Genomic DNA, 11511 nt, shown 5'->3' with positions numbered 1-11511 from the left:
ATACACGAGAAGATCTTTTTGATCGAAAAGAATTTTATTTCGACAACTGTCGGTCATAGCACATGATTTACGTGTGAGTGTGTGAGAGGGTCTTCACCTTCTTCACGTCTTTTTCTTTCGCTCATAGTACGTAATCTCTCTTTTCTATTTATTCATATATACGTTCAAAAAATGTGTAATCATGGAAATATAGGTACGCCTAGGTTCTCTAAAGGTTCACCTGTATGCGCGTTCTTCTTGTTCTCTCTCATAAAATAAAAGTAATATTTTTTTTGTTTGTTCTGTTTAGTATTTTCTGCTATCATGTTACCGCGCCGTAGACGGATTTCTCTTGCGACACTAAATTACACATTTGTACATCGTTAACATCCCTTAAAACTGGTTTTTCCACTCTTTATTTTTCTCTCTTCGCTCTCATTTTTTTTCTCACTCACACACTCTTCTTCTCACGGCTTTTCTTGTCTGAGTTCACTTGAAACATTTACAAAGTAGGATATTCCGTGTTCCTGTTACGAGGTGCTCGCGCGCGAATATACACATACACAAATACACACACAACAAAACACACACGCATATACTTTACATACTTTTATTTATTTTATAATACTTTTCTTCCACTTTTATAAATTGGACTTCAAAAATTATCAAGGGAATTATCCTTTGAACTGCTTTTTTTTAACTCACGAATGATATATTCGATATGCATGTCATGTCTGATATGCATCAATTTGAACTACTGGTAATTCCAAAAAAAAAATCAAAAATGAATTAAATTTTAAAAATAAAATGCAAGATGTCAGTCACGAAATTTCGCGAAGTGTGATTTTTCCTTTTCAATTTTAGAGAAATAAAATATCTAATTTTTAACAAGTTTTAAAAATATATTATAACAAGAACATCACATGGCAGTACAATAGACAATTCTTTATAAATCGTTCAAGATGTTCGTTGAAATTATTAGGCAATATATATTAATAATGAGAAGCTTAACCTTACTTTTTCACAAGACAGTCAATTAAACGATAAAAATAAAGAGAATAGTTTTAACACGGAATTAAATAAAAACATTACACAATTATTCACGCTTCTTATTGTCTTAGTAAAATAATTATATGAAAATTGTATATCACATTAAAAATCGATTTAGTCAACCAAAACATATTCATTTGCATACGATAATTCTTTTTCAGAAATCGACGCATTACAAACGGAATGAAATTATGATATTGCATTTTTATATTTTAAATCAATATTAATAGTTTTCACTGACAATCATATATTGAACACTTGAATAGTTACTAACATTTACAAATAAATTTCACGAGTGAAAAATAAAAAAAATTATATAGGAGAGTTATATAAATACTCTCGAGATGGCAGTGCGTGTTTGATGACTTGCACGAAATCAAACAGAAAGACAAAGCTTGATAGAGTTAATTTAACATCGCTTATCAGAAGTGTTTAACAAACAGCTTCGAAACATATTAAGAATACTCCTAGAATCGTTAAATGTGCGTGACAGTATTATCATACGTTACGGTCATACGTTACTTTCATAGCGGCAATATTACCGATGTATTCTTTATTGTTATATTTTTTTAGTTTTCTTCTATACATCCATCTATGTATATCCACACAATTCATTCTATATAATATACCCATATGCAAAATCTATGGAACACCAAAAAATAAATTTATTTTTTTCTTGTTTCGTTCAATAAAAATCACATATACTAACATTCACACATATACACACACGAAATTCATATTATAATACTCTCAGTTTTCAATTCAGTTTGCAATCAATGAAATATAATTTGATGAAAATTTTTTTAATAAAAAAATATAATTTCTTTTAGATAATTCCAATACATAGGTATTATTAATTTCAAATACCTATGTACATATGTAAAAATTATATAATTATGTAGGAAATTTTATTATCAAATAACATAACCTATGAAAAAACATTATAATATGAAAGATTACACAATCGCCAAAATGAAAAAATTTCTTTTTAAGAAAATATTAGCAACGAAAATCAAGCTGTCAATAAAATTATTATTCTACGAAATAATAAAAATCTAGACGTCAAATTTTTTAATAAAAGAAAAAAATAAATAAAAGAGAGAAGCAAAAAGTAAAAAAAAAAACTCTGCAAATTGTTGAATTTTAGATGGGCTATATTTATTTCTCGATAGCTCGAAAACGTTAAATTGTGTGAATATTCTTCGATTTTAACTTCGATTCTTTCCTTACGTTACGTGGTATGGTCTGGAGAAATAACCTATACTGTTGTACTATACTTCATAATGGAATAAGTCTAAAGATGCTTAATATTGCTTATAATTTTTATCAATGATTATTATTGTTTAATTCTTAAAAATATGATTTGTATTACATATGTTTTTTATATTGTATTATTTTTTTAATTGCAGTGTGCTAATAGCATAATAGCATAAAAATAAACGATATTTTTGCGTGATTTTTAATATTGCAATGTTTATTCGTGAGAATGGATTATGGACATATTAATAATATATCGTATACGAGCGATCTAACGACATGAACTTGCAATATCAGCCGAGACACGAAACGCTTGCTAATTAAATTTATTGAATTTACACCTGAATTAAATCTTACTCGAAGAAAGAGATGAATAAAACTCAAAAAAAGACATCAGCAAAATAAGTCGATATTGCAAACTATTTGATATACAAGGATTTGCTTAATTACTTTGTCTAATTACTTTGTATTGCTATTTCAATGCCAGTTTGGTCTCTACTTTGAAATTTATTTATGTACGTATAATATCGTGTAAAAATCTTTATGAATATATGTATGCAACAGTTTTCTCTATTCACTAAAGATTTAAATATCAAAATAATCATATATAATATACAATTAAATAATATGATTGTTACAAATATTAAATGAAAACTCATTGAATATTTCTTCTGAAAATATAATAAAATAGAAATAATTTGAAATAATTTGTTTAAATGTACAAAATATTTTTTATAAAAAAGTAAATAGGGATAGTAATCGATTCTAAGAAATACACGATAAAATATTTTTTAATGGTTTATTATAATATTAAGTCAGTATTTACCTTTTAATTTAAATATTGTCTGAATAATTTTATCATTAATAATTTTGTAAAATTCATATTCGTTAAAAAATATACGCATTATTTATTTTATTTATTTAATGTAATTATAAATTCCTCATTAATTACATATTTGTATATAAAATATTTAGGCTATTAATATCCAAATATCATTAATTTCCAAATATATTGTTCATGAAAAACTACATATAACTATTATATTAATATTTAATACAATCGAAAAACTATTATTTAAATGTTTAAATGCATTTTCTTGGCGTCATGTGCATGTAAAAAGGGGAAAACGAAATTAAAATAAGAGAGAACATAAATCGAATTTCTACGAAGTTGAACAATAACAATTTGTTCAAACTTTTTGAGTTAATATCGATATAAAACAATTTGATATGCTTTTCTACAAATTCATATACATCGTAACATTATTGCATTTAAAAATATAGATCAAAAGACAAATTGTTTCCTGTTGAGAAAATAAAAGTACCGAAGTAAACGAAATTATGCGATTTGCAATCAATTTTCAATGCGCTTGAATTAATACAATAAAAGGTTAATGTACTCTTTGTGTACTCTTTGTGGTCGTTGCAAATTTATAAGAAAGTACTAGGAACTTGCCCACGTGAAATTACATTAACGGATTGGATTATGGTTAAATATTTGCTCGATAAACGAAGAAGACATTTAAACGCAAATCAAGTAGTCGATATCAAAATTGAGTCAGTCGTGACGCATCTTTCTTAGGATGAACTACTTTCTCATACGAATAGAACGTAGCGTGAATACGAATTATAATAATTGTTTTATTTTAATGAAATAAAAATTGATAATAAATAATTGATATTGCAATAATAAAAAAGGATTTTTTTTATAAATGTATAAACATTTAATTTATAATTTATATTAATAATGAAAATTTAAAAGTATATTGGTAAAATTAATAATGAAATTTTTTTTTTAATTTTTAGAAACAATTTGCATTAAAATGTTACTTATTAATGCTAGATTAAAGATTATAGATTTTATATTATTTCTATAATTGGAAGTGATTTTATTTTCAAGTTATATACTTATTAAGTAAAAAATACATTTGAATACATTTATCATAAAAAGATTTTATTGAAAACTGCGACGATAAGGTAACTCTTGGAAAGAAATATGGTTTTCTCATATAAAATATCAAAATTTACTTTTTATTATGTCCCAAGAAAGATATTGCTTCAATTACTCTTAAACAAGGCGTGAATATTATTATGATATTAAAGAATAAACTACTTCACTCAATGAACTACTTATGTTGCGAATAAAAAGAAATTCAATTTAATAAAACAATTATCTGATATTTTAATTTTTAACATCATGTTTTAAATATGAATTACATTATAATTTCATTTAATTGGTAAATATTTTAATTTTTCTCAATATTCCAAGATTAAATAAATTGTATATGTGAAATGAATATCAAGAAATAAAATGTCCTGTAACTTTAATTTTTTTTAGCTAATAATAATAATACATTCACTATAATTTATATTTTAAATTAATTTAAAATATAAGAAAAAAATAATATATCAGATAATTTTAAAATCAAGATAAAATATTTATATCAATGGACGAACAGCAAAAGAAATGCGTGAATCAAGTGATACGGAACATGGCTAATCTAAAAACTTCTTTACAAAAATTTTTCATAAAAAAATTATTCCTTTTCCGAAGAATCGAAAAAATCATAAAAGAATCGAAATTGGTCTAAAAAAAAAATTCCACAACTTTAATTATACTCCACAACTATAACTATACAAATCAAGTAAAAAATATAATAACGATATAATAAATATTTAAATAAGTTTTAAAAAATCAATGTGTCAAACTTGTAAAAAAATATATTTCACATCTTTTACTATTTGATATTTTTTTAAATTTCGAGATATAATACTGAATAATATTATTAATATAGATGGCAGTGCTATTTTTATACATATATGTGCTACTAGGAACTTAATATTGAATTATATTTTATCGATATATTGATCTTTAAAATGTGCGAACACAGACACAGATATTCCTGTCGATCACAAAAAATTAAAACAACGTATTTCAACATCTTATGAAGAGGCAATATCTCCCTTAATCCCTTCAGGGAATATAAAGCTTCGAGTAATTGTTCACGATATCTTTTCGCTACGACTCATTGTTAGACATGCCAGCTTGTAAGCTTTTGTGGCGCTCAAATGATATGGATCGCAATATCGTAGGTAGTAACATCAAGAGAGTTATATTGTAAATGTTCATTAACCTTCCACTGTGACCACGCTATTGTATTTGAGATTTTTACTATCTAAAAAAAAAAAAATGAAAAAAAATATATACAGATATAGAAAAAGAAAGAAAATTTTGATTTGTATTTTTCCGAGAAAGTCTGTTTTATATGCAATTCTATTGTTTTTAATTTTTCTTTATATTTTTTTTTTCACTTTTTTTTGTTTATTTTACTCATTCATTCTTTCATTCGTAACTAGTGCAGATTATAGTCAAAGCATAATTCCATGCAAAAAACAAAAAAAATTCCTATTGATATCGTTGGTATAATATATGAAAAAGAATGACGACAAATTCTTTTCTATTCGTCATGTGGATCGAAATCTGTACCATATATATTTACACCGGATGTACTGTGATGAAAACTCGAGCGCGCTTCGACTTTTCAAAATTCATGACGTCATTATCACTAAGGCATTAATGAACCGTGTCATTTTCATTTCGCGTGAGATTTACGTTTTAAAATATATATCATGATTCGGCCTTTTTTATTAATCAATCTATTTTATATCAAATCTGATTTAATAATTTATTATATTTATCGTTATCGATTTACGTTTTGTTACTTTACAAATAATTAACTTTGATATTCAATCACGTTAACGATAGATTGTTAGAATAGGAAAAATATTAAAATTAATAAAATTATAAAACACTAATAATATAATCGCTATATTGATATATAATTAGGAATAAAACATATGTGTTACTATATGATTTCATTAATATGGTACGATATATTGTAATATGTATTTGGATGATATACGAATATTTTTTAGTAAATTATTAAACCGTATGATCGGATTAAAGAGCTTCTGAAAGTGAATAATTTGATTGTTCATTATAATTCATTATTTTATAAACAAACTTTTTTATATTTTTATAATTGTAATAATAAATTTTAATTTTAATTATGATATTAATATATCGAGAAAAATATTAATTATTTATTTATTTAATAAAATATAAAAGCAAAGGATATTTTGATTTTGATCCAGATTTATATCCAAAAAAATCGCGTTTCATATTAGTGAAAAAGAATAAAAAAAAGAAAACAATCTGCAATAAATATCATTCTTTCATACTTCATATTTTCGATGCATAGACTTAGTCTTTAAATGACGCAGTGACGTGATTCTGTCGTAAAAATTTTCTGAACGATAAAATAATTAACATTTCTATATATCATAGCTAAATGGTATTATATAATATCGTATAAATCAATTATTTATTTATAGTAAATCAAACAAAGAATAAATTTAACATCTCAAATGATATTACAGAACACGAATAGGAACAATAATAATTAAAATAATTAAAGAACATATTTCAAAAACACCGAATATAAAATTTCTGTATTAAACATAGTTTTTAATTCACTTAAACCATGATATGCGTAAATTATTCTGGATGTTATTTTCTAAGAAAAAAGATAGCTAATTGTCTTGTGATAGTAACTTTCGCGTTATGGAAAACTATGCAACATAAATTCTCTAGTTTCCTAATTTTAAATTTCATTCGAGCATATTCTACGCGTATTATCTTCGTTACGAATTGTAGCGAATAAAGTTAAATTCGATCGGAATAAAAAAAAATCATCCTAATGAATTTCATTGAACGCGTTCTCGTGCCTCGGTTGTCACGTGTTTTCACCGCGATTACCGTGATTTGGCCGAGATACCGGTCGGGAAACAACCAATAAACCCGTGGGCTCGTTCGTCGACGAATAAAATGACCACTAGAAACGTGTTCTGTCGTGTTCTCCAGCCTGTACCACGTATTATCGATCCACGTAAAATATGTGATTCGATAGAACCGGTGTATTTGACATGGTATTTTTTTCCTCGGTTTTTTTTTTACTTTATTTTTTTTTTACCTCATCACGGATATGTTGAACGATTCCAGAATCATTGAACAGAGAAAAGCAGCCGATCTGAACGATATGCGATAAACCAATCGGTAGCAATTACAAGCACTGTATCGCAATACACTATCTCACCCTCGATCTCTCCGTCGCACGCGAGCACACGTATACACTGTTACACTCATACACTCGTATATTCACATGTACACATAATCATATTATCACATATGTTCATACGTATTTCAGGCACAAGGCTCTCAAGCATGTACGAACTACTTGGGCCAATTCATACACACGCGAAACACACAGGACATAACACAGACACAAGTTGATAACTGACCGATATTCGCAATTGGCGTTTTGGCTTACCGCTTACCGCCAAAGTGCCTAGATCAACACACACAGACTCACTTACGTAAGACACTAACGCGAGGCATGAGCCGGTCAACCAATCGCAAGCCTCTCGTTTCAGTGTTTGAGCAATAGTTTATATTCGCTTGCAATTGGCTTACGGGCTTCCTATGCTTACTATACAGTCTTATGTAATTGATTCTATTGGCTCCGAGTAATACAAAAAAACAGACAGAGATCGAACGACGACGGATACATTCTGGCAATTGTGATTTTTTTCTTACTATTTTTTTTTCTTATTTGTTTAAATCTTTGATTAAATTGTCCAACAAACGATATATTCGATATGTGATAGACGATATGTAATGTTGAAGCATTAACAATTTCGATATATCGATGTATACACGATATTACCATCGACATATTAATGTTTTTAAGAACTCGATAAATCGATATCGAAAGAGACAATGTTGTTACGCGAATATATTTTAAACGGTTTCTAACACGCGACAAAATAAATTAATTTATCGTCAAGAGAATTGCAACGACCGATCCAGAGGTGTACCCGACGTCATATTTCACGCTCTATCGTTTCCGTGAATTTTCGTCCTCGAACACGAACATCAATAACTATCCGATGTGACAATATCGACTCTCGTATGTCGCGTTTCCGTTCGTTATTCCGAATCAAATCGATCGATTCGATACTCAATCTTATTTCAAACGACAAAACGTAATATGTTCTTAATTCGTACGTACCGTTAATATTAAATTAAAAATGATCTGATCGTCGAATTATTAAGTGCGCGACGAAAACTCGAATTAATTTTCTGGACACTGTGATGATACATGATACGTAACAGGACATCAGCCGTATTCTCGATTTCGTATTGTCATCGTGCTCGCACCATATCCAAATCACCTAACCTCTAATTACATCTTCGAAATTGACTAGAAAATCCACGTGCGTAGTATATACACGGTAGCCAAACACACACGGAAATAGAAATTCTCTCACATCAGTCTCTATCTACACATTCTTCGGAACATGCACTGCAGTCTTCTCGTATTCATTATTTTAAGAAACGGTAAGTTTATACCATATTCTTAAACAATTTTTATTTTTCTTTATTTCATTTTTCATAATTTCTTTTTTCTTTGCTCTCTCATCGCGTATTTTAAATTGTTCTTATAGAAATTATATTACCCGTCAACATTGTGCTGCAAGACCATCGAAACGATATTTTTTGCCAGATCGAATTGATCGTTCCGTGTATTATTATCCTTCGTACTAAACGTCGAACACACAAAACGCGAAACGTTTGGAAACGAAGTCCTCGGATCGTCGAGAACGGCGTTATTTCTCGAGAATTGGCAGATGGCGATTTTATCGATCGAATCCTCGACAGATTCTTCGTTTTATGTGTTCCGTGCATTAGTCACGACGACACCTTCAACTATTTCATCGACCACTATACGTAAATCTCACGACAAGTGGACGTTCGTTTCCATTGGGTCGACGGAACGACTTCCCATTTTCGTACCTCCCACCCTTTCTATACACATATGTATATCCACGGAACATCTCAACCGTTTCATCGATCACTCTCTCGTTCTATATACGTATGTACGAGTGGTATGTGTATATATTATATGTATACGCAATTCACGTGACAGGTCGACGTCCGTGTCCATCGCGACGGAGTTCAATAATTAAATAAATCATGAATTTTTTTGTTTCATTTCACTACCGCTCGTCCGGCACTGGACAGGACGTCTCTCTCAGCAGTCAGTGTCGTCCTGGTGGCGTCTACGAAGCTCCAGGTAACGGTGCCGGGCGTCACAGTAATGAAGCAGCGGTACCTAGACATCAGTTCCAGTCCCTTCTTGATAACCCTCGTCGGGGGAGCTACGCGTTGATCCGAGGACACGTTTTAACGCTGACACAGGCGGTAAAACCGGAACCCCTTTCTGCCATACTCTTATTTGCTTCGCGCCAGGCGGGAATTGCTCGACCATAGGCGCAACTACAGCCAGGGTTTCCTTCGAAGGGTACGTGCTCACCGGAACCGTTGTTCTGCACGTATCCCTCGCTTCCCACATACAACTCGAATAAAGAATCTTTGCATCGTCCACCACTTCCATACGACTATAGTCCGCCCCACCGTACGGAGTGATATCTTCTGCCGAGCCACGTCGCGTGTCCCTGATAAGATCGGGGTTGTCGATCGGCATTAACGACGTGGTAGATGAGAAACAAGCACCCGGTGCAACCATCACAGATGGCTGTTGGCTCTGATCATCGAAACGGCCAATTGAACCATACTCGTTCTCCGTTTGTAACATCGCTGCCTGAGGTCTTTGAACGTAACTCAGGGTTAAGGACACCGGCGGTGGCTTCGATTCCACCCCGAACGACGTCGTCTCGATCTCCTCGTGTTTTCTACGAGTGGTGGACGTCGCTGACGATGGATTCTCGTTATTTCCAGCTGTACTATCGCCCGATACACCTTCTGCGGGTACAGCTGATTTCACGTCCTTCAGTGGCATTCTTCGAAAACGAACGAACAACACGAGAATGACGAGGAGGATGAAGAGAATTAGCACTACCAAGGCGGCGGATATACCGGCTATATGACCGGAACCAAGGGTAGACATACCGGCAGTTCTCAAAGATACGTGAAGAGTGAAATTCGCCTCGACGGTACCGGCACGATTCTCCGCTACACAATAGAACTCGCTAGAATCCGCTTCCTGGGCGTTTGTCAAAACCAGAGTACTTTTTTTCCGGAACTGGCCATCCTCAAAGATCAAGATCTTCTGGTAATTACTAAATGCTGAATGGTTGGTCAATAATCGTCCATTCCAATACCATTTCACTTTTGCAGGCGGTATCGCGCTAACTTTACACACAATACTGGCATTTTCACCTATCGTCGCCTCGGCGTAGCGGCTGGCTATCAAGAGGATTGGTCGACAAGCGAAATCATCGATACCCAAATCGGTAAAAGTTCTGTTCATTAACTGTTTCGGCCCACGACAAAGGGGCGCTTGAAGGGTAGGTAAATTGTGCTTCACCAGCCACATTTTCATTTCGCGTAAATGACAATCACAAATCCACGGATTGTCATGTAGTTCTATACTGGTGAGTTTATTCAATGGCTCGAAGGTACCCGGGTGAAGGGTCGATAACTGATTGTTGTTTAACTTTAAACTTTCCAGCAACTCCAAGCCACGAAATCCTTTCGCCTCGATTTCAACCAGTTGCGTGTGGGACAAATCTAACTTGACCAAATTCGGTGTACTCTTGAACGCGTGCGAGTGAACCCTCTTGAGGGGATTATAGGAGAGTACAAGGTCCCTGAGGAACGGCGTATCCAAGAAACTGGCAGTAGGGACTACGGTTAAGAGATTATGGCTTAAATCGAGTTCAACCAGATTCGTAAGGCCCGCCAGTGCCTCGCTATCGATTCGGTCGATACGGCACTCGCGTAAGTAGAGACGCTGTAGATTCGTCAAGCGTACACGTACGAAGATGTTGCTCGGTAGAGTCCGAATATCGTTCCCGCTTGTGTCCAGCACTTGCGTCTCCGGATCGACCCACTCCGGTATGCTAGTCAGGGCACGATTTACACACTCGACTGTGCGCTTCCCGCTCTTCCACTTGCAAGAACACTCGACGGCGCACTTGTCGCTGGTCACAATGCCCAGCAACGTTGTCACGTAAAGAAAGAATATCAAGATTTTCATGACGAACGCGTTTATTATTGTCGAATGCTGGTCCTGGTTACGACACACGCTATCCTCCTCGATTATCTTCTTCGAGGACGCCTAGCCTCAATAAGCGAGATAC

At 32.1% G+C, this 11511-nt stretch overlaps 1 protein-coding gene across 1 annotated transcript; it reads right to left on the bottom strand.

Moving 5' to 3' along the window:
- Window positions 1-7291: 7291 nt before the first annotated feature.
- LOC102677324 (leucine-rich repeat-containing protein 24) lies at window positions 7292-11477 on the bottom strand. Its single transcript, XM_006610510.2, has one exon. It carries the CDS (start codon window positions 11406-11408, stop codon window positions 9522-9524), a length of 1887 nt encoding a protein of 628 aa, XP_006610573.1. The 5' UTR covers window positions 11409-11477; the 3' UTR covers window positions 7292-9521.
- Between the last annotated feature and the right edge of the window lie 34 nt (window positions 11478-11511).

The sequence above is a fragment of the Apis dorsata genome, unplaced genomic scaffold, assembly GCF_000469605.1.
Source record: "Apis dorsata unplaced genomic scaffold, Apis dorsata 1.3 scaffold_74, whole genome shotgun sequence".
NCBI lineage: Eukaryota > Metazoa > Arthropoda > Insecta > Hymenoptera > Apidae > Apis > Apis dorsata.
The sequence above is the reverse complement of the archived record's forward strand: the minus strand, read 5'-3'. Positions and strand labels throughout refer to the sequence as shown.